Genomic DNA, 26,907 nt, shown 5'->3' on the forward strand with positions numbered 1-26,907 from the left:
AGACTCGTTATATACGGAAATATTGTTTTACAGAACATTTTTCTACAGCAAAGAACTCGAGATTCACATCAGAACTTAACCTGCATGAATTATTCTGTATGAGAATTCTTCCACGGAATATTTTTCTATAGAAATTATTCTGCAAAATAGTTTTTTAGTCTCACACACCCAACGCAATCCCCGTTCGATGCAACACACATTCAACACACATTCAACACACACAAACATAAATTCAACACAAATAATTTACATTAAATAGATTAAATTAAATTAAATCAAAATGTACGAAATTGACGATCAAATGTATGATTTTTACGGTTCGATAATTGTTCTGAATGTGCGTTCTGTCAAACACAATCTGTAGAAAAGTATTTCTGTAAAAAACATTCTGCAGAACATATTCTATAGAACATTTGCCCTGTAGAACTGATTTCTGTAGAATCGATTCTCCTTCTTCGAAACAAATCTCGAGAAACGAAGTTGTAGGACCGCCGCATGTAGGAACAAACTTATAGAACAGTTTGCTTGTAGGACTGATCCGTGTAGAACCGATACCATCTCAAAAATCGTTCTTCATCGTGTGACGCAGTATTAATTAGGGATAGAAAAATGACCAGCTGTAATGCGGTCTGGAAATTCTCCATAGCCGTACAGCTAGCACATTGATTACCTCTCTGATTAGTTACCACTTAGGAAAATTGGGAATCGTGAATCTAGCTCGTTGCTTGTGTGTTCGATTCACCTCGCGTTTTAGTGCGGGGTCGAATTTCTATAACAAATTAGATGGCTAGCAGGAAGAGAGCAGCACGCGCGTCTGAGGTAAAGAAGTGCCGGTGTAGTTAGCTGAGAAGCTATTGGAAAATTGGCCATTTTAATCCATTAGGCAACACGGCCACTATATGCGATGTCTCAACGGGGAGGAGAGACTTTATCAACGAAAAGCGTTTTGGGATATGGCACGAAATCCTTTTCTCCATTTTTTCTTCCTACATTCATGCGTTTCTTTTTTAAAATTTTATGGACGTGAACAATATTGTGGCTAATTCTCGCAGGGGTAGTGAGATGTAATTTCTTAACTTCCGGTGCCTGGTGCTAGTGCTACTTTGATTCTCATCCAAGCCTGGAAACAAACCCTTCGGCTTTGTCCAAGCTGGATCAAGAACGTGCAAAGCTCACTGCTAAGTAGGCTATTAAATTCACTCAAGAAGCACGTAATATAATAAATGTAAGCGGCTTCTTCATCCTCTTCTTCTTCTTTTTCATCTACTTCTTTCAAGGATGGGAAAAGTGAGCCAATATTTTACTACCGAATTCACTCCACGCAAAACTTTGCAGTTGTATTCTCCCCTACAACTTGGGAAAGATAGCTCTGGGGTTACCGAAGGGTAATCAATTACAACCCCTCTACGTGAGAAAAATTTTTGATGCGATTTAATTTTAAGCGAAGCTAATCCTCCGATGGTGCTACCTCTTGACGGTATTTTATCCTGTGCTGCCATACTCTTGCATAGTTTACAGAATTCAGCGCAGGTAAATTACTAACAATCTTCCGTATCATATATTTCTGGATAGACTCCTTGCAGACGGTGACATTACACATTCCCTGGTCGAAAAATTTTTCTCAGTATTTTTAAAGATTTTTTATCTTATGCAATGAAGGCTGCAAGAAATTTGACCAAAAATTTATCAAGTATTGGAAAAAGAAAATGTTTACAGAGAATTTCGATTCCACACACTTACCACCCAGCTGAACCTCCGCAGTAGCTTGAGCGTTCTCCTTGTCGCTTCTCACCAAACATTGATACATGCCCCTGTCTCTGCGACCCACAAAACTGACCACCAAGACCAAAGGTGTTTGCAAATTAATCCTTGAATCTTGTCCAGTAAGCACAGCCACTCCATCGTGGAGCCATTCGACACTCTCCACCGGGTAACCCTCTACCGTGCAATTCATCGTGGCGATGGCCCCAGAATGCACCGTCTGCATGGGCATGCGGAAATTGGATTTTACAATACACTTGTGCTGATAGCGAGATGAATTTTATATAAGGGAAAATCCATCAACCTTTGGCCTGCATTTTGGGGTGAAAATTTCGATTTGCCCACCATTTGAATACGTTTTAGTGTGCTCTGAGATATGAAAATCCTCCAATTTTCAGGCCTTCGAGTCTTACCGTCTACGAGAAACACGTTGCTTCGGTTTACCACGTTTTCAAACTGAATCTTGTTTTCGAATTTGTGTCACTTCCTGTCACCGGAAAAAAAAATTTGGTATGTGTTTTTTTAGGCAAAGTAGTCTGATCTGTCCGAATATCAAATTCACCTTAAGGTGGATCTTTCCTAAACTTTTACCTTGAATAATCTGGTCAAAAAGTAGTGAACCGGTCGATAAACGTCTTGTTTTAATGTTTTCAGCAATTTTGAAGCTGTCATCTACACTTACAGAGGCATTTTTTACCTGCTATTTTCATTACGTGACATAATTGCTCAAATGATAACGAAGGCAATACTGTACAATAGCTACCGAAGACAGTGTGAAATGTCCCAAAGCTCGATTATTATGGTCCTACGGAAACCGGCGGCCGGGTTCTTAGCTGGAACAAAATTATAATCCTGGATTGCGGAAGCTTACCTGAATTTGAGGGTGAATCCTGGCGTTAAGCTTTGAAGTGACGGCCAAGTGGGTTTCCGCCCTTTGTTCCCCAAACTGGTTACTCGCTCGGCAAACGTATCTCCCAGCATCTTGGGCATCCACGCGACGTATCTGCATCAGATCTCCCCAGAGCTGAATTCGACTCGACGATTCAACCGGAATTAGGTGACCTGTATATCAATATCAAATCATCGGAATCACGCTGATTTTATCCTTCGGATTTAACTCGTCACTGACGAAATTCGAACGGGAAATTTCTAACAATAATTCTGCACAATACCTTTACAGAAGTTTGGAAATTACGACTCTGCGGAAACAACCGCCAAGATATTCAACGAAATTCTTGGTGAATTCACTTTAATTTTTTCAAAAGGATCTAAATTTTCCATGCATTCAATTGTGAGGATTTTCCTGGTTCGTTTTCGAACTCTTCCGTAATTTATTACTTGTTTGCAAATTTCAATGAATGAAGAATACAGGTGACTCGAGTATTTTTAATGAAATGCAGTCGAGTCACCTGTGGCCTGCCACTATATTTGTACTGACCATCGACATCCTTGTACCACGTAAATACCGGAGGTGGACTTCCCTGAGCGGAGCATGTGATGTGAGTGTTGGATCCTTTCTCAGCAGAAATAACCATCTGCGAACGTTGGGTGAGCGTGGGACGCATCGATCCACTTTGTTCTGCGAAAACGGATAAGTTATGAAAAATTAATGACGATCTCTCGGTCACGCGCGATGCCGAAATATATCCATTAAATCAGTAATTTACAGTTTTAACGATCGTTTTGAACTCATTGTTAGAATTATTAAGCTGTAAAGCGATGAAGGCGTGCGATGATGCGACCCAAGGTGCTGTGTGAACTCTTGAGAAACATCGCATATAAGCGTGAAAGATGAGCCATTTAGAAAGTCTGACAGGAAGACAGCCATATTGGATTCTTCGCTCACCCGTCAACGTCGTTATATACCAATCTTTCTTCGCTTCGTCCTGCGCATCCTTGTCACTTTCACTTACTTAACCATATATTTCTTATTACTATATTATATGAGGTATAATATTTTATACAATTTCTGTCCTCTGATTAGCCTTATTCCTTGCCCTGACAAGCTGGCGCCCAACTATCGATTCTTATCAATAACTCTGCAGTATCGTTAGCATTGTTTCTACGTTATTCCTTATCACTCGGATCCACTTTACGGTCAGATAATTTTTTAAGCTTATTATCAGATTCACATCGAATGATTTTCCATTTCTTTTCATTTATATTGCAAGTTTCATCAAAACATTTACACGAATTTATAATTCAAATAATGTTAAAGATGATATGCAGTTGCGTAATCGAGTTTCAAGCGCAACACCTGCAAGTTACTTATAATCGGATAAATTTGTCTTTCGAATTGTGAGATGTCGTTATTCAAGTAGACTGTCCTCAATGCGAGAAATTATGACAGAATACGGATGCTTACAATCGAGAATGCTTGACGTACCTGTAACCGTCAGAGTGGCGGGATCGCTTCGCCGACGTTCACCAGTCAAAGAGTGAAGTGTAAGGCATGAATAAGTTGCTCTACCGTCTTCCGCCCTTGCAGCTCGGATATGTAGCTCGCCTTGTGACGTCACGACGAATCTTCCGCCTTGAATGAGAGAATATTGACACTCAGGTAATTGCTAATGTTTTCGCATCGTTGCGGGGAGCCAAATTTATTGCCACAAGAGTTTCGATTCGATCGATGGAAGAGCAGACTGAGCGGAATTTTTAGTTGCGCTTACTACAGTTCTTTACTCTTTTAATTTTTTACCATAAAAGAAAAAATATATACAGCTCTGGATACAAAATAAAAATTGTCTTATAACTGCTGACCAAAAAATTTAATATACAATCACTTTCACCATATCTTCTTGTAGCTATTGAGATAATTTGATATTGGTATAACCATGAATCGAGGTTAGGGTCGAAACGTTGGAACAATGAACGAAAAAAATTAGCATTCGCAACAGTAATAACACTGTAAATAGTTACTTGTGTCATATTTTTTGGTAATTCCAACAATATTTAAATCGTTATTGCAACGATATCGATTTCAAAATAATAATTTTCTAGCAAGTATATCAAAGATTGAGAATTTTCTTCTTGCGGAGATCATCGCTCGAAAGAAACGACGTCCACCAACTCGCACGACCGCCGTCTTCGGTATCGGAATCAATTTTCCAATCTACAATTTTCAATTTACTCCCGGCGAGCCACTGGCCGGTGCCAAAGCCGGAGGCGAGTTACGCTTCTCTTGATAAATTCTTATCACGCTTTTCTTCGCCAATGCTGCAGGGTCCAGTGGCACAAGAGGCACGTGTTCTGTACAGTATTATTGTTGATTCAATGTGCAGGGGTGTTTTATTCTCTCGGAGGAAAAAGGCGAGTATAAGGAAGGTCCAAATGCCGGAACGAGATACGCCTGGGACGGAATGTGTCAGTCAGAAATTTCTGACAGACGGTCTGCGGTCCGTGACAATATGAAAATTTCCGTATGTCCGTTTTCCTGGAGATAGAAAACGGTCATCAAAAGACATATATTCAAAGACTGCAGCTCAGCTCTTGCCCATGTAAACGTAATAACATTTTGTTAATTGTGTTTGGGTCAACATATAATTTAGGGATATTGTGCCGGATATACAGCCTCGTTAAAAGAATATCACATCAGGGAATTTTTAATTAAAGACTAAGCAAGTGCAACTGATATTGATCAAGTTTAAATGGGTCAAAACAATTTTTACCACAGATATACGAAGAAATGATCGAAAGGCAGACCATAACGTAAGCCATTTCAGATTATTAATCACTGGACTATTTCGATTGAAATTCGAAATTTTTATCTAGTTTTGAACGGAGGGAATAGTTTTCTGATAAAATTTATAGTTGACAAACTTAATTTGAATCTTCTCTTTTCGGTTGAGACAATTTTTTGTACACCTGATATTCGCTTCATAAATGAGAATAATATGAAGGTGAAAATTTTTGGCACAAAAAAGAAATTTGCAAAGCATTTTTTCAGCAAAATTTAAAGCTACAGATTACTGAAAGCATTTTAAAAACTATTCGAGGAGGAACTATCACAATTTTTTGGACCGTTGTTATCCTTGTTAAGGTTTGAAAGTTAATAATATTATACAGGTCGGCAGATAACAAACGATTACCGAGTTCACAAATTTCTGCAGCAAAATTGGATTTTTCTCATTTCGAAGCCGGTATATCATTAAATATGTATACTAAATTGTTAAGGCGCGGATTGCCTGTTGTACATTGTTCTTTTATTCCCAATCCGCGAAAACAATTCTACAAGAAAATAAGGTTGCAGTAGAAACGGTGGGTAAATTCTTGACTGAGTAATAAAGGGATCACGAGATAACTGGAGAGTGAAAAAGGTCAATCGGGATATTAATTGGATATCACTTTTTTCGAGTGAAATCTACATCGTTTGCAGCAGATCTACCTAATAAGTATATTGTAACTTTTATTATCAGATTAGTACATCTTGCCACAATTGATGTAGATAGATTCAATTCCAAAAAAGTTTTGTCCGTATATTCGAAACAGGAGACGTAAAATCTACAATATTTGTCTTTCCGTGCACATACGGTATCGATCGGCTGAGCTCTTAGCGAAATAATCTCAAGATTCTGAAGGTGGATATATCCGAGGAACCGATGCTACACTTTTATAAAGATGAATGGGACCCACAGTTCGAATGAAAAGTTAGGATCAGAGGGGAAACGATTAAAGAATGTCTCTACCCGTGTTATGTAAATAAGTAACTCCAACGATGGTGAACACGAATGAAATAACATCTCCACCGTGGGATCGAAATTAATCTGAGCAAGTTAGGATATTGATACTTTGAGAAAATATTTTACAATTAGAACGTGCGAAACTATTAAGGTTTAGTGTTTCTTGTCTGATGTTAATATGTGTGGGCGCCTTTTTCATGCTGACCTGATCCCTAAATATTGGTTAAAAAATATTTAAGAAATTGCACATTATAGTTCACCTTTCGCGTAAACAAACCTCAAACCTACTTTACGGACGCTTAAGTAAATGCCGAGAAATCAAATGATTCAATAAATAAGGAACACAACTAATGCGAAAAATGCTTAGGTAAAGATGCATGTGTTTATTCAAACAGTCTCAGAAAAGGTAAACGGAGAAATTCGAAAAATAAAGAAAGTGGAGAAAGAGTTATTACATTTATTCTGCCGGAAAGGTGGTATTGATAAATGCGATACCTGGGGTCAAACGTTGACGTTATATTTACGAAGCGCTTTGAAGCTTTTGGTATTTACTCCAAGCGCCTAAATTTAAATTACTTGTTCTTCATTTCACGTAATATCGTTGTACAGTATAATTTTAAAGTGCAATTGTAACAGTTGACGAACATCTGTTGTACCGTACTTAAATAAAACTGTTTTCATCAACACCGAAGATAACTTAAATAGATATTTATAAAATCTTCATCAGGTATCTTTGAATATCTCTATTTAGAAGAAAATAAGCCAAAAACCGTTAGAATAGGTACAGAAGTACCAAAGTTTTTGTTATTTGGAAAATTTCAATTACAAAAACTTTTCTCAAATTATTGACATCGTGGCTTCGGATTTTATACGAGTCGTTACACTATTTACGCACGGTAAAGATGTTGTTACAATAATGTTGCTGGTGATTTTCCGAATATTTTTCCTGACTATTTTCAGTTTTACATTCGGACCGTGGATCCTGCTCAACCTTAAGGTATTTCTTTCATATCCGACTGAACGACGGTGCGGCAAGTCCCAAGACACACGTAGGGTATGAGACAACGATGCGTTGTCGACAGGAAAACAACACGCGCCTTGAAGGTATACGTCTAAGGGCTGTTATGAGGCATTAGGCGGAAGAGAAATACGATGAAATAAAGCAGTCGCCTCGAGGAGGCGAATGGGAGTAAGAGCAAAGGAGAAGAAGATGGGAAAGGCGGAAGAACGAAGGGACGGACATTGAAAGGACGGAGGGTTTTCGGGCTCTTTCCATTGACTGTTACGCGTCCGATTGCCCCTGGAAAAATCCCTTAAAATTCGACGATGTCTGCGCGTCCCCAATCGACTCGACCAGCTTTGTGTGTTCAGCCATAATATTCGAAATCGTTGAATCGAAAGCCAAACATTTTATTTTCTTTCGCGTCATTCTTTTCTTTATTGTTTTTTGATCCTTCTAGCTCTCTTTAGGCATTCTCAGCAAAAAGCTCGCCTTGGTGTGAATTACTCATTTATTTAGAAGCTTCAATCTGTTGAGGATTGGTATGTATCTGTAATGCATAGAATCGAAATGTGTATATTCAATGAATTCTTCGCGATTTTTTCTCCACCAATATCGATACAGAATGTTCACCATTTTTGGTCATTTTAAATTTGTCAAGCTTCTCTGTACTGGTAACTTCTTACTAGATTACGATCTGCGTTGAATAAAGAAAAACATTCCTCTGCTCAAAGCTCTGCAATTTCAGTTGCGAATTTTTTTCTTTCTCGAGAAGAAGCGAACAAGCCTTTCACCGTTCTTAGGCAAGCCCAGTTCCTGAGTTGTTTTTGCCACCTTGCCGATAAGATGTAGGAAAATTCTTCAATTTTGTTGTGATTTGTCCTGAGCCGAATTCGATTTTCTTCTTCGTTTAATCCTCTTTCATGAAGTTGATTTCTGTCACATTGATATTTCCGTCGATATCGAAGAACAAACAGAGGTTTCGATTGAATGGCATATCGTTTAGCAAAATTGCGAACAGAGCACTGATTTCAAGTGAAATCGCCACCGTGCATTGGTCGTAGAATTCCCATTAAATCAGTTAATCAGGGTATTCGGATATACGATGTCACGCGTCATCCGGATAACTCGCGGTTCGGTGAATGGCTCAGTATCGATGTTTGAAAGGTCACGCAATTGATCGGGAATATGTTCAATTATCACCGTCTGTGCCTGAAAAACAATTATTTCGAATGTCGGTTAGATTGTCGATGTTCTCGGTATTGAAAAGGGTCCGCCACGATCAACACGGCTAGTTCGATACATACATATTTATAAATACAACCAAAAATAGGTCTTTCAGTTGCGCCAGTTTCACAAGTGTCAATTATTCAGGGACCCCCGTTTGCAAACGTTATTTATAGCTTGGGCTCGAATCGATAATTCACGACTGCTGAACTTTGGCCCCACGGGATTCCGTCTCTGCAAGACCGACTTTTCTCCGTGCCATTCTCAAATGTGACGGATGAAATTCAACGATGTGCATTAACATCATGCTTTCATTCCTAGATGTGTGAATAATGGACTGTTTCAGATTAGAGCGTGTTTTTATCCTTTTTGCTGAAACGAGAATTAAGCACCGGTTTTTACCGTAGAGAAAATCCTCCCACACCTTGAAATATATTCAACTTAAAAGAAGATGCGTAACAGAATATTGCGGTTTCATATCAGAACTTTCTGTACGTTTCAAATGTCCAACTCTCAAACTACACTCCATGATTATTTTGGAATATTCTTTGAAGAAACTAGAGTGATTACGTTTCTTCTTGAATTTAATTTACTTGGGAAAGAGTCACATGATGTAATAGACGCTTATAATACTTCAGCTGAGAATTATTATAAAATTATACACTTCGTAAGAATTTTGAGCTTGATAAAAACTAACGCTTGGATCTTCCGCCAGCAAAAAAAAAGTGAATGCCATAATTCGAAGTGGTTTAGTGAATAATTCTGTATATCATCGATCATACCTCGAACTATTGACACCAAATAATTCTTCCACTATTTCGATATTGGCATCGTAACCTTACTTTTGCAAATAAAATTTGTTTCTTTCTTTAATTTTGCAGCCCTTTTCGATTACAACGTTTTTAGAATTTTCGCAACGCGATGAGTTAATTACTTTTCACTTTTTTATATCATAATTAATTGAGTTTATTAACTTTATATATAAATATATTTAACTCACAGTAGAACAGTTGGCGCAATTTCGATATCAGCGACGAGTTTTTAAAACCTTTCGCTTATAATGAAATGAGTTTATAAGTTGTTTATTACATTGAGGATACAGGGATCAGGTTCTGAACGCGGATGGTTTGTGAAAAAGAAACGTCCAACTTTGTGGATCAAGTGGTACCAGTAGGATCGTCATTCAATTTTTTCACCAAGTATTGTGATATACATCTAGTTCAATTACAGGCGAAGAGTGTGAGAAATATACATATACATATACATATGTAATGCTTTAATGAGGGGATTTTCTAATTTATTTTTCTTCGCAGATTTACCCCACAGATTTCACACCACGCTCTACTGGATTTAATGAATCACACTCCGCAGTTAGATCACAAATTAAGTGCAGAAAAAATTCTTTTTTTCTTTCTGTGATCCGTCAAATTTATTTGCCAACACTTTCAAGTACCTCGGTGAAATAAATGTTTTACCCAGTTACTACAAATACATGTAAAGTACATGTCTTCAATTTTCGAACATCGATTTATTAAGGAAAAACAGGGGTGTTGGATCAAACCATATGTGAACGTATGATAATTACAATTTGGATTTAAACTTAAAATTTGCAATTATATAGGTACATTTGTCGATTTAGCGAGAGTACGCGCGGGATCTCAGTGTTTTTTTTTTCACAGTGGAACAAATTTACTGAAAGCATGATAATTCAGGTGAATTTTAGCTTTATTCAGGAAAGAAAAAATCAATTTGTTATTTCGCTCACAGTATAGAGGGAATAAAAATATCGCTGTGGTTTACATTGGCAAGGTTTTCTCTATTTCACCGTGTGCAAAGTGGGTGGTGCACAGGACTATTTCCGGAAATCCTTACGCAGCCGTGGCTGTGGGTTAATTTAACCAAAAAATCAACAAAAAGGAATAGCGCAATCAAAACTAAAACTGAAAAAGAAGGAAAATGAAAAATAACGCGGTTGGATTGCAACGTACGCCTTGATTGAAAGCCAAAACTAGCGTGGGTCCTTCGTTAAGACCGACGTCGGCACTTTATTTAATTGCGTGACGCCGCCGAGCGCTCGAGGGATTGGGCGACGTCTTCTTTCCTTCCACCTGGAAAACTTGCGGTAACATGAAATTGGAAACGTAATTAATGAAGTGACAACCGTCTTCGACTGCGGCAGCTGCCGTTGGAAAAATATAACGCGAAGTGGAGAGAAAAAGGACGAGAAAAGTAAAGGAAAAGAAATACAAATTAACGAGGTGAAAAATGTCTGCGTATATTTCAGAAGCGATAATCGCTGCTCGGTTCCTTTTTACGTAACTATAAGTCATTTTAAAAAATCTGAAATTGTTTTAAAAGTGACATAACTTTTCTTTCAAGTTCTGTGATAGAATAAGACGCGTATTTCGGTACCAGGCACTAATATATTAAAAATTGGATTCTGGATGCATAGCAAATACGCCAAAAATCAGTTTTTGATACTTTCATATCTCTGATTCTACTCGTGTTGAAGACTTTAACTTTGGCTAGTTTGAAAGTGCCTGAAGCATATTTTTACCTAATTTGTACCATGGTCAGCAGGGATAAGAAACATTCGTCATAAACAATAATATTTCTAAAAAATCATTTCTTCGTCAAGTTTCACCTCGTAACTTTACAATTTTGGAAGAAAATGGTCAATAAATATCCTAATGTTTTTTTCAAATAAATTTCGAAGTATGTGGTCACCTTAAAAATCGTGTTAAAACAATGCTATTGTTTACGAGGAATGAAATTCTTACTGCATCAGATCGCGTACGATTCAAGTACTTTAAAACTAATCGAATTTCAAATCTTTACCATAACCACAAGAATCAAAGATATAAAAGTTTGAAGAAGGGTTCACTTTTCCAACAGTTAAAACTCACGTCAGTTTCAAATTGTCTTAAGGCTAAATACCGAACGTGTTGTATCTTTAAGTTTTCCTGCACAGACCCTGGAAAAACTCGACAATCAAATCGGAGGTATCGAGTTAAATTTTTCACCTACAACGCCCAGCTTAACATAAAATGACTCGCGTAACGTGCAGGATATTATAACTGAAAAAACAAATTAATTTCAATCAAGGAGCGTATTTCAACTTCCGGTCGACAAATATCGACAGTTTGACGAATCGGTTAATCTGAGACAGCCATTACAGCCGGCCCGATTTACTCGAGCTCCACATTCGGCCGATTGGCATTCGTCTGCACTCTTCGCATTAAATTTGCAAAGTAAAGCTCTCGCAGTTTCTTTTCCATTCCTCCGCGTCTATATAACAGAACGTGACGCTTACTGTTCGGATCGCCTCGCCGGAAGGAATGCCGGAGGCGTTGTTGGGCCAACGCGAAAGTAGAAATTGAAAAGTTACAAGATGTCCCTGGGGTCAGAATGCGGCTGATCTGGAAATTCTCTGGGCATTACATCCAGGGTCCTGTATTTTCTACACCTGCAGGCTCATCTCAAGACAACTCTGTTTCCAACTGAATAATTAGTTTGCATCAAGACGTCAAAAAACTATTCAGTCATTCAAACGACGCAGACTTAGTAAACTTGATTTTAGATTTCGTATATATTTAATGTTATGTCCGTTGACGGGAGTGCGTTAAAAGGTTAAATCAAGAGATATCTGCTCATTTAAACACAGCTACAAATTTTTATGGATTTTCGAGGTCTGGAAAATGTAAGGCTTCTGCGTTGTTTCGTTAAAACAATGCAAAATGTGGGAACCAATTGTCGTTGAGGGTTCTGAGAATTCTCGTGATATGAGTATTTTAAGAAAATTCAACAATCTCCGGGAACTGATATTCGCGATCAACAAAATTACGCAATTTTTTGTAAAACTTTGTAATATGTTTCAATTTCAAATCCCTATAATCGTATGTATTGATCTAGTTTTTAATTGGAATGTACATTTCAGTAATGCAAAAATCGACGTCATAATTATGCGTATTTCTTAATCTACTGACAGTTAGATTAGAATCTGATTTTCATTGTTTTAACTCGGTTGATTCATTGTCTTTATCTCAACACCGAAATTTCGAAGCATTTCTTGGCAAAACGTTTTTACGAGGCATTCAAAGCAGTGCATGAGTGATATAATCGATTACGACCGTTATGTACCGTTCAATTTTAAAGAGTCCACATTACTTATTCTTTCATCATTACGAAGTATTTTCTTCCTCTTGGATTCGTTTGCAGACAAGATTCAAGAAACTCGTCTGAATTTTAAATTATTTTCCTTCAATATTCTTCCTCCTATTTCTTCTCCTTATAATTCACAAGCAGAAAATGATTAGGTATCGATGGAATTTAATGTCAAACTTATAGCCAGCCGGGATGAGAACGTCAAGACAAAAATACGATTTGATGTATTAGATTAAACGGATCGCTTCAGCAGCAACTTGAATTCATTTTACTCGGGGATCTCCGGAAATAGGTTTGCTCATGATATCCCCTAAGCTACTCTGCGGGGTGTCAGTCTTCCCTGTCTTGAATAACCACGCAGAAGCTGTGAATGCGTCTTATTGACGGATACTCAGGGATTCCGTTTCACCTGGCACAATGGAGCGTAATTTGATCATTAGTTCACACGTGTTCTGTTAACTCGCAAACAATATTGGTGAAAAGAAACAGCCGACAGGCTTTATATAGATGAAATTCCACCATTAGGGCTGGAAATCAAATCGTGAAAAATGCGTGTTCAAATGAATATTACGTGGATCGATATGTTTTATTTCTATTCTGCTAACACGGATGCTAAGATTTTTTCAAGAAACAATTTAACAAAATAGACACCCCTTTTTTCTACATGCTGTATTTAGTGTCGAGTGCAAATGATTAGAAACTAGCAGCGTAAGATCTGATTGTGAGTATAAATATTTGCAGCAGAGATTAGGCGGTACATAAATTGCACAACTGGGACTAGCATTGCATGATAAATTTTCACGCAACGATCACTAGTTGGGTTGTATAAATTCTGCTAGGTACAATTAGAGGCTTTAAAATTCAGCCGATGATAGATTCCATTACATACCTATTTGATAATTTCTATCGTGACAATTCATCATGTTGTACGTATATACCGACTCCTTTTGCCTGTGCCAAGTATATATCTTCACCTGACGCTAGAATACGAATAATAATGATCACGATAACTCGGAACAAGGCAGGAACTAGATACAATACGTGACTTGAAACATCGCGTCCCTCATTTGTCAAACAGCAACTCACCCTGGATCCCGATTTTCCCGAGGTGTGATATTGATAATGAAATTTAACACCTTGGTCGAGTCTTTTTTTTGGCAACAGGGGGTGAAATGAATCCCCCTGTCCCTGCGCGGTTAAGCCTTTTAATTTTTCCAGTATATTCATCACTCGGCATCCTAGTTAGAAGGCCTTTGTTTTTACCTCACCGGGGGCGTGATTTCATTCGGATCGTGCTTTATCCAGCGAGTAGCAGCGTCCATGCCGCGAAAGCCCGTCGTTCATATTCATAAGGCAGCCCAGTTCCAACATCCACTGCAAGCAGCATCAGCAGAGGCATCAGCGCTGCGGTGTATCGCAATATACCGACTACCGACAAACCGACCAGCCTTGGACTCGCAATAAGAGCCAATGTAATTATGTACTCGGTTAGGAAATAAACATATCATACCCAGCTCGAGTCCGTGCCGTGGGGCAATTTAATCGAGGAAGTCGTATAGTTAACAGTATTGGATATCAAAGTGTAAATCAAAAGGACTTGTGGGGCTGAAATATTTTTTGGAATAACGAGGAATTAATCAAAATAACTGATATCGCTGGAAATCATTCCAAGTTACTTGTATTCGTTTTACAAAATTTGAACTCGCTTTCTTGGAGTAAACGCCGAATGGTTTCAATTCGTTAAGGTTCTATTGACTAGTATCTTATCACGTCCCAGATAGTACACTTGTCCAGATTTCGACTATCATTGGACTAATTAAATCCGGCATAATGTCGACAGATAAAAAATTTGACTTGGAGTTGGCCGGAAGTCAGCAAAACGATGACTTTTTACTCCTGAGATGTGGGAGTCTAGACTGTCAATACGCGAAAAGTCAAATCGGTGCTAACCACTTTTCAACGAATATCGTCAAATAAGGTCGAGACAATTCCAAGACAAGAACTTGAATATCGTATAGAACTCTCCATAGCAAACGTACCCAGTACTCTAAAAAAAAATCTTACGATTATCCAAATTTGAAATCTTTTCTTGACTATTTAATTCTACCGGAAATAAGTCAAGTGTGTTAACGTCCAGTACCAGTACGTTACTCAGGGTTCTTTCTTTGATTTCCAGTGAACTAAATGACTTACATTGGTTTCCACTAACTTTATTCATCAGAAATGAGGAGTAAAAGTTTGAAAATCGCTGAAAATCCAAAAGTCTTTTCGCAATTCCTCTTCTTCTTTCATTGGTTATCGGGACCCGATCCCGAATCCTACGCGCGACAAAGTGTGACGTGGTAACCGGAAGGCCCCGCACACTGCATGTATAACTTGTGCTGTTCAGGTAGACCAGGACCACACCCTCACGAATCCGGGGCGCGTGCAACCGAGCAGCATAAATATGTATGGGACATGAATGCTCAAGTGTAGTTGGGGGCAGGAGTCCGCGACAAGCCTTGGCGCCATCCCCCCGCAGGTTGTACTTGATTAATTACATCCTGCGAACGCAGATGTATTATACATATACAGACGTACATAGGTAGGTGCACTCGTACACCGGCTAGCAGTATGCGGGGTGCAACCCTCACGGCTGCACGCGTGACACGCCGGAACGTGAGATGGGTCACGTTCACACCTGACGATCGCATCTCCTGCAGGCCGAGAGGAGTGCGGTGCGTAGTTGCATCCGGAACGCGGGATGATTGATAAATTATACCTGCCAACGACACCGATCTGCGTTGTACAGTCGTGATGTGTGTACTCTTACGATTACAATGTACTCCACACTCAGTCGCAGAACGGTTAGTAACCTGTGCCAAAGACGTATTATGCATAAGTTATGATTATTATCTCGAGAACGATTAATCAGCTGGACCCAAGGGGTTAATCGCTACGCGGAATGGAGTACATGGGTTGCAATTAGAAATATCAAAAATTGATTGCAATGATTATAAAGATTACAGAAGGGTTACGAAATAGTAGAAACGATTACAGAGACTGCAGGAATTACAAGAAAAAAAAAATTACAAAAATTGAAAGGATTACTAGAAATTAGAGGGACTGTCGGAATATTGAAGAGATTACAAAGATTACCGGAGATTATAGCTAATATTAAAGGTTAAAAAAATTACAAAAGATTGCACAGAATACATTAGATTACAACAGTGATTCGCGCGGTTACGCGGACTTTGAATTCCTTTTGTATTGAATTCCTATAATGTATTCGTGCACGATGTCCTTGCCAAGTCACATTTTACGCGGATCGGTAGTTTAAAGAGGGACATGAGTTCGACCGAAGGATATTTATTTCCCTGATCTTCAAGCTAACATAATTCGATATCTGTAGAATTGCACTTTCTTCACTGCACAGGATTGAAAGAAATTATGTTTACGTCACGGTCCATTTGCGAGTCCCGAATTAGTGTTGGAATAAAACAGATTGCGGTATTTTGAAGTACGAGTATAGCATAATTTGCATCGACACGCGTATAAGCTACATAAGTCGCATTATATACGCATATACTTAAGCTGTGAAAATTTCACATGCAGGCCTGTGAGAGGTTTCTGAAAAATTTCACCTTTCCATTTTTGAGACTGCGATTAATGTATCGTGTCAGACGCAGTGCGTGTCCCGAATCAACGCCTAGAGTTCGATCCTTGGGTATCTAAGCGCCAATATAACAGCCTCCGGTATCCGAACAACGCCAGTATAACAGCAAGATCAATGACGAATGACGATGTATCGGATGTTGAAAAAGGCTCGAAAAGATTCGTTATCGATACGCTGGGGAATCGAGGATAAGAGCAACAGTTACGATATCTAAAATGCGAAAAGAAACAGGAGGCATCGAAATTTCGTTTATATATTCCAACCTACGGGATTCGACCTGGCCAAATCCATACTCGATCCGAGAGGTCGTAACGTACGGATATACGACCCTGCATCCTGCACGTGTTGGCGCAGGGTACTGACTGTAAACAATGGGATAATATACTTGCTTGCGTGTAGGTAGACTGGTTCTGGTAGCCCATTTCCAACCCCCGTGCACACATTCTCAATGCACATGGTACGTTTGTGTGTACGTCACACGTGCATGGCCTACGTGCACTGGTCAGCCAATCAACACGTACAAATTTGAACACGCACGCAACAGTCTTAACTGGTTTATAGCTTTCCGAAAAGCATTCTCGAGTTACATTCGGTTCACTTTATTGATTCACTCAGAATCCAACCGGTACGTGTTATGCTTTGCAGATGCAGAAACCATTTCGAATAACTTACTACCCAGGAAATATAATATAATAACTTTTATTAATTACGTTGGCTCTATTACCCTGAATAATATGTTTGTATACGCGGTTCGTTAAATAAGCAGGGCTGAATTTCTTTTCTGTTCAAGTGAAAGTAAAAGTAACAAGTTCGGCGGTTAAGGATGAATCAAAAGTTAGGAAATAAGAAAAAAAGTTTAAAAGATCTTCAGTAATTTAATTTCTTAAACTCTTGTATTTTTTATCCGATTTTAACGTTTAAGAATTCATTTTATCGGCTCACCAGATTTTCATCCACTTTGCAGACAACTGTTTGTGATATTTCAATCTTCGGGCAATCTCGGAAGATTTTTCTGACAAACAATACAAGCCCACGAACATCCGAATCGGATCAAAAACAGGGGAGTTTAATCATTTCGTACGTGTTGATAATAAAAACTTTTATTCAATTGTTGATATCTCAGCTTTTATTTCTCGGGTTTACTTGAATCAATTTATATTTCGTGTGGTAAAGATGCTGTTTTATTCGTTTCAACTATCATTGGCGCAAGCAAGATATTTGGAAACACTTTTTCCGCTTTTCCCAACTTACTTCCTAATTCTGAAACAATGCCTTCACCCAAAGGATTCAGAATTTCCAACATTCACCGCATGCAGACGGAAGTTTCCGCGTGTTTTTATCGTATGGAATAGTGGTGCCGCATTTGAAGCTTATAGCAAGCGTAATTACTTTGTCAGTTGAGCACGTAACAGAGAAGTTTAATGTGCTGCAGGGCGTCAGTTCCGCGTCAAATTTGAAATCTCATAGCCTCACGCGTAACTGTCAGCGGTTGTGAACAATCCGGTGTCTAGGCGTTTCGAGGGTTCTTGCATTATCATATGTACATATGTCTCGAATCCGCGCCCTCGACTATACGTGGGTCTGCCCAGGTGTTACGTCAAGTATACAGGTGTATACATAATTAATGCGGGTTATAAAACACTCAATTAGGGTCAGGTCCTCTCGACTCCGTTGTTCGAGTCTGTCGAAACTGCGATAGGTACTAGAGTACGTTCCCTCATTCAACGCCAACTGTTTAAGAGTTGGATAGGTGGATAGATAGGATTTATAATGCCCGTGGCATTGTTGGACACAAATCAGAAACACATGTAAAGCAGTGATAAGAAATAAAAAGAAGTAAAATCTGTATGTGGAAGTATGAGAGTGAAGAGGGTGCGTACCTCCAGCGTTGGTGAAAATTTATATTTACATGATTGTATTTTACTGAGACATTTTTTAGGTATCATAAAAGAATAAAATTTTGGATAAAAATAATTTTTCAACCTTCAAAATATCACAAAATACTTTTTTTTATTGAAACTAAAAAATTTGGCTCGAAAGACAATATGAAAAACACTACTTTATAATAATCTTTTTCGAAGTTTTGGAGGAATCGTGCCAACCGAGAAGCACAAATGTGGCCTAAAGAAGTCCAATACACGTATAATTTATCACAAATAATTTTCTCGATAAATTTTCTTCTTACTTTTGAATGATTAATAAATAGTGTGTATTCAATATTGTACCTTGAATGACTCGTTCAGCTTTTCAGAGTTAAATCATCTGGCATTCGCGTATCTATGTAATAATAGAACATGCATCAATTCATTATTCACGCGTACACAGAGAAAATATAATTTAAACATTGTGTGTATATCAATGGTTTATCCTTGCATAAATCTGCTGTATCATCGTGTAATTTTTAGTTCCTGATCAAACGTATCTTTGGGAAAATAAATTTTCGAGAAAAAAACATTTGTTTTCTGTGTCCAAGAAATATTTCCGAGTAATTTATTCTAGTGAAAATATCTTTGTATGCGTTATTGCACAAGGGGTTCATCGGCCTATCAGTCATCGGAGAGCACGAAAGCAGAAAGATATGTTTCGCCCTATCGAAACATGCACAAGAAAGATTTTCTTTATCAGTTACATCCAGCCATGCGTAAACTGGGGATCACAAATGGTTCGCCCTCTCAAATGTTAGGTATTTTTTATTTGTAGATTCTTGTCAGTTTAGGTGAATATTGTGCCCTGCCGTAAATGATCGTGTGATAAATCATAAACTGTTACGATCGAAATTAATATGTAATTTATAAAGTGATTTGTCTTGTAAGTTCGAGAAAGATGTATAAAAAAACACGTAATAAATTATAAAAGTACGAATGATTAAATAATACTAGATCAAAAACCATACACAGTTAAATATGTGATTTTTGATCTAGTATATCTGATGATTCGCGGTTTTTGTGATTCATTACGTGATTTCTTGTATATTTTTCTCGAATCTACAAGATAAATTTTGTAATAAATAATACGTTGATTTCGGTCATAACATTATGTGATTTAAGATATGGTCCTTTCCAGTAGAGTGCGCTTGTTTATTTCGAGGTAACCCCAAAACTAAGCTCCCGCAAGTTTTTCAGATGACTGAATCTAAATTGAACTTCAGAATTACGAAATACAAAATGGTGGAGATCTGAAGGCTGTTTGTATTCTGAAAGTACTGAAGAAGTAAAAATAAAAGAAGCCGCTGGTAAAATTGAGAATTTGATGCAAGTTGTGATATTAAATTTGATTATAAAAAAATGTTGAGATCAAATTATTATCAAATATATATTTTACAGTTTATTGAGTAATTGTTGTCCCCATTACCAAAATATTCTTTTATCGTTTTTTAAACAGTTAGTGTGCATTATCGGTGGAGTCAAATATCAAAATCATTCGTTAAGACATTTCCAAACCCAACTATGGTAAAATAAGGATAATTATCAAGACTTTGGACAAAAAATGACCAATGTCAGAATTGTCTGTTTCCGTCGAACTATCCAAGAAGATTGTTTCTATTGAAATCGTAAAACCACGTTTGACGCATTTCTGCATTATATACCTATCTCCGCATAAATTACTCCACATGCCAAATTACGCGAACTTCATCGATACCGCGATAAATTTCCTTTATATGCGCTTGAAATTCAGGGGGCTAATATTTCACTGGATCTAGAGGTTAATACAGTAATTTGGCGAACCGTTCCTGCAGAGGATCCGGGGCAATGTGCAAGCTTACATCCTGAAAGTGCATAGTCCGCACTAAATACGCCCAACAACGGATCAGCGTTGCAGCGAATAAGATATAGATGCCCGAATAGAAGGCTAATAGAAGGAGCAGCTATAACTTGGATTTAATGTCCCATTAATTCCGACGTCGATCATCCCCGTTCATCAGTTCCCTGGATAATAAGTCCTCCCTCGAGTCAATAATTCTTCGGTGCCTCACTTTTTCGAGTCGTCTGCTGGTACTTGCGCGGTAACTGCGATCAGGCAGCGAAGGAATTGTCGCCTTCCTACCTCGGGTATACATGCTTGTTCGTTTTTCGTCGATTTCGGGAGAGCGGTAGGTACTCGGCAGTTTATTTAATCGAATCTTGCTGAGTCGCTCCAAATCCATCTGGATTTCAGATATCCCATTTCGTATGTCCGCCGCGTTATTCCACCTCTTTACTGTATCGCTTCCCATTCGTAAAACTGTTAATATTACATCCCGGATTCGCATAGTTAACTTTTAACGAATTAAGGGTTATATAGCGATACATTACCGACGTTAACGAAGGGTCAGGCCTTCGAAATCCACTTTGGGATATTCGATATTTGTAATTTTAGAAACGAATGAATATTTATTAAGACAATTCAATCGGTTATTCTGTTGCTTGTGGTGCTCTAGCGTTAGTCGAAAAAGTGAGGATGTGAGACGATAGCTGAGTATTATACGGAGAACATTTATTTTTAAACCTTACCGAGAGATTTTATGGATATCCACTGATCGTGCGATTGCTGAGGTCTGATTTTAATTGAGCTAGAGAACCCAACTCACCGGAATTACACTGGGAAAGTAGTGAAATCGAATGCTTCGTTAGAAAATATATCAATGTTATTATATATACATTTCATGTCGGTCAATTAGTAGTGAATTTATTTACGGAAAAGGTGAGCTTCTTTTCATTGAAATTAAATAAACGACGCTTCAGGTATCACGGTAGTATAATGTCGCCTCTGCAAAATAGTTTTGCCATTCTTGTAAAACTTTAGGAATTAAAATAAATAATATTGTTTCAATTGAATTCAATTCGTCCGAGTACATGCGTATTAGTTGTGAACAGTTCCTAAACCGTTATTTGACCATTCTTATTGATTTGACGCGTTCTGATTCAATGTGAAATAAAAATATTCAAACATTGATAAAAGACAATTTCTTACAGAACCAATAACAAACTCGAATTACTCAAACAGGCGGATAAACTATTTATAATTCATTCGAAGCCTGCACGACGAAGTTATTTCAATTCTCCAAAACGGGTGAGACTGGAAAGTTTCTTCGGCTTTGATAAATCACTTAAAATTATTCGATTTAGAGAATATACGTGACAAATGTCGCTTATGCACCGATCAAACAAACGGATATCGGCATAACGGGGGGATATAAAGGTAATGATGGATTTCGAACAGGGAGAGATAAAAAAAAAAAAAAAACTGATAAGTCAGAAGACACGAAAGTGTCTCGCGCCAAATATGTTTGAAAGAAAAAAATCACGTGCTCGACGCAGTTTCCGCGTCTTTTTTTACCGCGAAGCGAAGCCTTTGACCTATACGTACATGGTGAAAATATTAATATACATAATATTTCTCCCTTTCACGATTTATTGCTACATTTGAAAATTTTATCCAGAGCGTATGTTTTAAAGAGCCTTCATTCAAGTTCCATTTCAATGCAATCAATGAACGGAGAGCGGAGATTATATTATATGTATTATGATAATATTAGAAGTGTGTCAAAATCGTTACTTCGATCGAGAATTTTCGTCTTCTACAAAGTCGACTGGCCTAAAATTTTTTTTTTCTCTCTAAGATAATTCGTAATATTAATAACTCGTTTTGTAATAGCATCTAGTTGATGTCTGCAATAATATCGACGTGCAATTACTGGGTCACTGGACTGATTATTCAACCAGAGTATTTCCCACTTGCAAAAAAGTCGATAAATTTACGTCAATAAGACCAGAAGGAAAGTTCCACTTACGAGTAGTTTAAAAGCCTCCACGTAGCACTTGTTTCCAGAGCCTTCTAAAACCCGCTAAATAAATAATAAATTGTATGAGGATAAAAGCGCTTGGCATCAGGAATCTAAATGGCTAATATAACAGGATCATCGAGGTTTTTTACAGTTCTAGGAAAACGTTTTTACTTTATTTGGAGAATACACGCCAACTCAATTGACGTCAGAACCCCACCATTTTTGATTTCGATCGAAATTTTCTATGCCATTGTTCCAACTTCAATCGGTACTCTGAATTTTTTCAGATTTTTAAATGACGACCAAAGACACGTTGATTTTGAAAAATCTTAATTAAAACGAATTCACTCGAGAGACTTAAAAATATTCAGACAATTGTGGAAAAATTTTTGATCGAAATCAAAAATAATGAGGATCCAACGTTGGTTGAGTTGGCGTAGAATGCCCCACACAGAAAAAAAAACTTGTTTATCCTACTGGTAAGTATATACTTATAGTTATAGACGAAACAGAATTTTTAAGAATTCCATCTTTACTGTTACTACATCTGCGCTTGAGATTCTAACCACGTTTATAATTGGTATTTGACCTTTGCAGAATATGGCCACGGCGATAAAAAGAAATAGAATAAAAAAAAAAAAGAATAATCAAAAATATGCATACGCTAAGAGTGACAAGGATACGCAGGAACGATCATTAGCCGATTCTCGTTATTCTAGCAATTGATTAGTCATCACCGGGTCTGGGTTCGTAATTGCATATTTATCCTCATTGAGCGGGAAGGCGGGTGAGGAGAGGATGATGATCGCGAATATATTACCTCGGATAAAAACTTCCTGCACGTATCGAATAGCCGTATAAATATCGGGATTCGACGGGTAATCAGTGTCAGTGTGATGTTGAACATTATGTCGACATTATCAACAATGCTCCGTATCACCTTTATTGCTGGTTTTGCTGTCGTCTTTTTGGCGATGGCAGCAACGGAGGAACTTTACTCCGATAAGAACGACAACATCACCGTGCTAGAACTTCTTCAGAACGAACCCACCCGTAAGCAGTATTACGAGTGCTTTTTGGGTACAGGACCTTGCGTCACCGCTGATGCGGAATTTTTCAAAGGTACGTATTTTTGTCTGAATTCGCATTTTTCTTCATCGTATTTTAATTATAAGGCAAAATATTCATAGTATATTTTACACCTTGAATCTATGGAAAATCTATAGGAAGCAGATAGTGTTGAAATCGAGAACATGCCTCGGAAGTCTTATCGAAACGTAACTAAACGTAAATCTCCGACTGAATTTTCACACCGTCGCGACTATTAAATCGTAACAAGTGCCGATTATCTTAAGCAAATAATGGTGAACATGGTAATATATGAACGGTGGACCTTCCATTGAAATAAAAAATTCAAGGATTGTTATAACAATCCGCGTGAAACGTTTCTGTTACAGAAAGAATTCCGAGGTTTCCGCCTAACGCAATTTTTTTCGTGTACAGTCTCCTCCCTGACCCATGATTTTTATGTTTACTAAAACAGAACATCTTCCGGAAGCGGTATTGATGGGGTGCCGTAAGTGTACAGAAAAGCAAAAGATGGATTTCGACACCATGACGGTATGGTACATCGAAAATAAACCGGATGAGTGGCAAACCTTGATCAGGAAACTTACTCAAGATGCCCAAAATATAAAAATTGAAAAATCACATTTACTCAATGAGGGAGATGATCGCGGATGTCCAAGAGGTATCGATCCGCGATAGATGTTCGCTGAGTGAAAATTTGGTATTTCTGTTACAAATATTCTTCTTTTGCAAAACACACATGTGCATTTTATTGTTATTGTTTAAACGTTTGTTATTATGCCTTCCACAACACCTGCGATACTATGAATATAATCAATAAAATTTTCATCCAAATGATGGTGACGAAGGAAAGTTTCACGACCCTAAATATTGATGTTTTTTATCCTTTAAATGGAACGATGCATTATTATTTATTTAATCGGAAAGATGAGTATTTTTTCATTTTAGTAAACAATTTCTTATGGTATACTGTATAAAAGTATACCTGCATAATTCAAGTAAAATAAATTAATTGACAAATGGCCCCAAGCGAAGATTTCGAGATTCTTCATCTTTTAAAAAGGCCCACAAAGTACAACTAATTCTGAATTTTTTATTCCCACTCTAATTCTATATCTTCCGTATTGATTTTTTATTTTTGCGAGAAAGTTATGTACTTGATGGCACGGATTTTTATTTCAATATTTTTTTAGGCAGGGGTATTGCTGCTCATACTTATTTAAATGTACATAGTCATTTTTGTAGTCTTTCAAGCTGCAAAGTGAATTTTTGTTTGTAGTGTAGAGTTCATTCTACTTGGCGAAAGGTTTTTCGGGGGATCCGTCATTCCGGGACGAAATTGCTTTCTGATAACTTCGCAACGGTCTCAAATCGTCGTCCCGATATTGCACGTTCACGTCGTATACAATCTGTTCGATACCTGCAGACATAAGTCTCAGATATCCGTCACTCCTGAATCGCGCATGTATACGGAGTCTGTTTGTCTCTCGGGATGTGCAGAACACGGGAAGCCAGCGCATAGACAAAATGCGTGCACGTACGGTTCAATCGCGGAGACGTACAATACCACCATTCACCTGAAACACAAATATTCTCGCTCCTGCGAATCCATGACACCGAGGTAGGTACCTACACGCCTTTTAATATACCTCGAGTAGTCGTGCTTTTCACCATGCACGTCAGATTCCCAAGATAGGAGCAAACCCACCGCCTGCATGGTTACGCACAATGTGCTCGAAATACCGCGAAGACCGCAGGAGAGACGGTAAAACGGAAGTATGTGACGGCTCGAGTGCTTCGGGAGTAATTGATAGGTTACTCGTGCTCCATTGGTTCTCGGCGCAACTTTGAGAGATGTTTCAGTCTTCCGGAGAGGGTGCGAAAACGAATTTGACCGACTGTTTGCATCGTTTATCGAGAGTCATCAGGTTTCAACCGTCACAGTCGGCTGGCAAGATATCCAGGAGCAAAGCGGACGTCGTGTTGAAATGCTTAGCGATTAGAAGCTCATTGGCTTCGAGTATCGTTTGGAAAATTGCATCGAGTTCACTCTTTGTTCGGTGACTTTTATGTTTGGAAGACTTTAGTGGTGACCATGTACGAGCACGTATGTTTCGTGTTAAAATCATTAAACGTCATTAAATTGTTTAGTTTTATTTTTCTCAAAATTATTTCTCATCGCATTATTTTACTCGTCTTATAGCGATTTGAATACAACTTTTTATGAATGTTGTATAAACTGTGTTTGCATGTTACGCGTTTTTTCACGAAGCATCAAATTGAAGTATTAGGATCGCGTAACGTCAGATTTGTTCGCTACGGCGCACGCGCGCAGTACAGAAAATACCACTTTCAATTTCTACGAGTTAAATATGGTCTTTTCCGTACAGCACGCATGCGCAGTCGCAGACTCACTCTACCGTCATAGAAAGGGGTAATCTGCGAAACTAATTTTCTTTCCTAAATCACGATCGAAGCTATGAAAAGTAAAAATAATACTTGCTTCAGGGTGATAATTGCAATACCGAATCTGTATTCGAGTTGGGTTTCGAGAGGGTCAATCCGTCCTTTGGTCTTCGGGGTACGGAAGATATCTAGACAAATATCGTTCCCGGGGAGAGACATTTGTCAGAGAGAGCTGCTGCAGAGGTTACGAAGGTCATGGCCCTCGTCACTCGAGATGTACAGATTATCCGCAACGCTCACGGGTCCGGCATCACGACACGCCTGCACGCGTGTATTCGTCCGCCCTTGCGGCTGTCCGAGACGCACGAGGGTCATGCGTGGCAGGTCACCGGCACGAAACTCTAAGCCCGGGTGTGGTTTCGTTCCAAAGTGAGTTTGCTCGGATGAAAGTTATTGCCAGCTACCGCGATTTCCGCCCCCTCAATTCCGCCAACTTCTCTCCATCACCGCGTGTCAACAACGGCGTTTAATTACTATTGCTGCAAGTATGAGACTGTTTCGTTCGGAGGCGATATTTTCCTTTTGCTGAAACAAGCCTTAAGGATCTACTGGCTATACATTCTGAACCGAAAGTGAGTCTCGTCGACAGTGTTGGATACTTTGCGATAAGATAAAACTCGGAAATAAATCAACCACAGTAAAGGTGAAGAGAAAATTAGATTTGAATACGTTACAATTGAGTCATCGATGTGTAAAATCCACCCTGAAATATACCTCCAGAAATCAATATTCTAGGCGTTTTCGATGATTGACGAATATTTTTTTTGATGAAATCAACTGGATATTATTCACTATCGACAGACGATAATATACATATATGTGCCTTAATTTTCTAGGGTAAACTTGGGGCGTGATTTTTACCCGATAAATGGTCAAGTTGGTAGTGAAAAAATACGTGTCTCATATTTTTCGATCCCCTGCAACATGTCACAGAATGAAAAAAAATCGACGAGGTACATATCAGTACTTTCCTCGTCAGACTTGAGTTTGAGTTAGTTCAGGTTACCAACCTTACTTCGGGGACATTTCTAGTTTTGCAAAATAAGCAAAATAAAGGTGTACACAAATACCGTCCCAATCTGAAAGGCCGCTATCAACTTTT

At 38.3% G+C, this 26,907-nt stretch overlaps 2 protein-coding genes across 6 annotated transcripts in view; one reads left to right on the forward strand and one right to left on the reverse strand.

The window, feature by feature from the left end:
• Dscam3 (Down syndrome cell adhesion molecule 3) overlaps positions 1-26,907 on the reverse strand; it is a 184,747-nt gene that overhangs the window by 12,455 nt on the left and 145,385 nt on the right. For all 5 annotated transcript variants that reach the window (XR_006882619.2, XM_046621079.2, XM_046621075.2 and 2 more), the window contains exons 7-10: positions 4,148-4,294; positions 3,200-3,340; positions 2,633-2,823; positions 1,741-1,981 (exon numbers count right to left, since the gene is read on the reverse strand). Coding sequence is in view for 4 of the 5 variants with exons in the window: in XM_046621079.2 (XP_046477035.1) it covers positions 1,741-1,981; positions 2,633-2,823; positions 3,200-3,340; positions 4,148-4,294 (720 nt within the window). In the remaining variant the exon portion in view is untranslated. The remainder of the gene's footprint in view (positions 1-1,740; positions 1,982-2,632; positions 2,824-3,199; positions 3,341-4,147; positions 4,295-26,907) is intronic.
• Positions 23,125-24,174, forward strand: LOC124216508 (ejaculatory bulb-specific protein 3-like). The gene is made up of 2 exons (XM_046621081.2): positions 23,125-23,372; positions 23,794-24,174. Exons 1-2 carry the CDS (start codon positions 23,147-23,149, stop codon positions 24,015-24,017), a joined length of 450 nt encoding a protein of 149 aa, XP_046477037.1. The 5' UTR covers positions 23,125-23,146; the 3' UTR covers positions 24,018-24,174.

The sequence above is a fragment of the Neodiprion pinetum genome, chromosome 4 (genome assembly GCF_021155775.2).
Source record: "Neodiprion pinetum isolate iyNeoPine1 chromosome 4, iyNeoPine1.2, whole genome shotgun sequence".
Classification (NCBI taxonomy): domain Eukaryota; kingdom Metazoa; phylum Arthropoda; class Insecta; order Hymenoptera; family Diprionidae; genus Neodiprion; species Neodiprion pinetum.

Excerpts from the sequence above, each read along its gene's own strand:
- LOC124216508 (XM_046621081.2), top strand. The coding sequence starts at position 23,147 with ATGTTGAACATTATGTCGACATTATCAACAATGCTCCGTATCACCTTT. Across the intron at positions 23,373-23,793 it reads TGATGCGGAATTTTTCAAAG|AACATCTTCCGGAAGCGGTA; the intron begins GTACGTATTTTT and ends TTACTAAAACAG.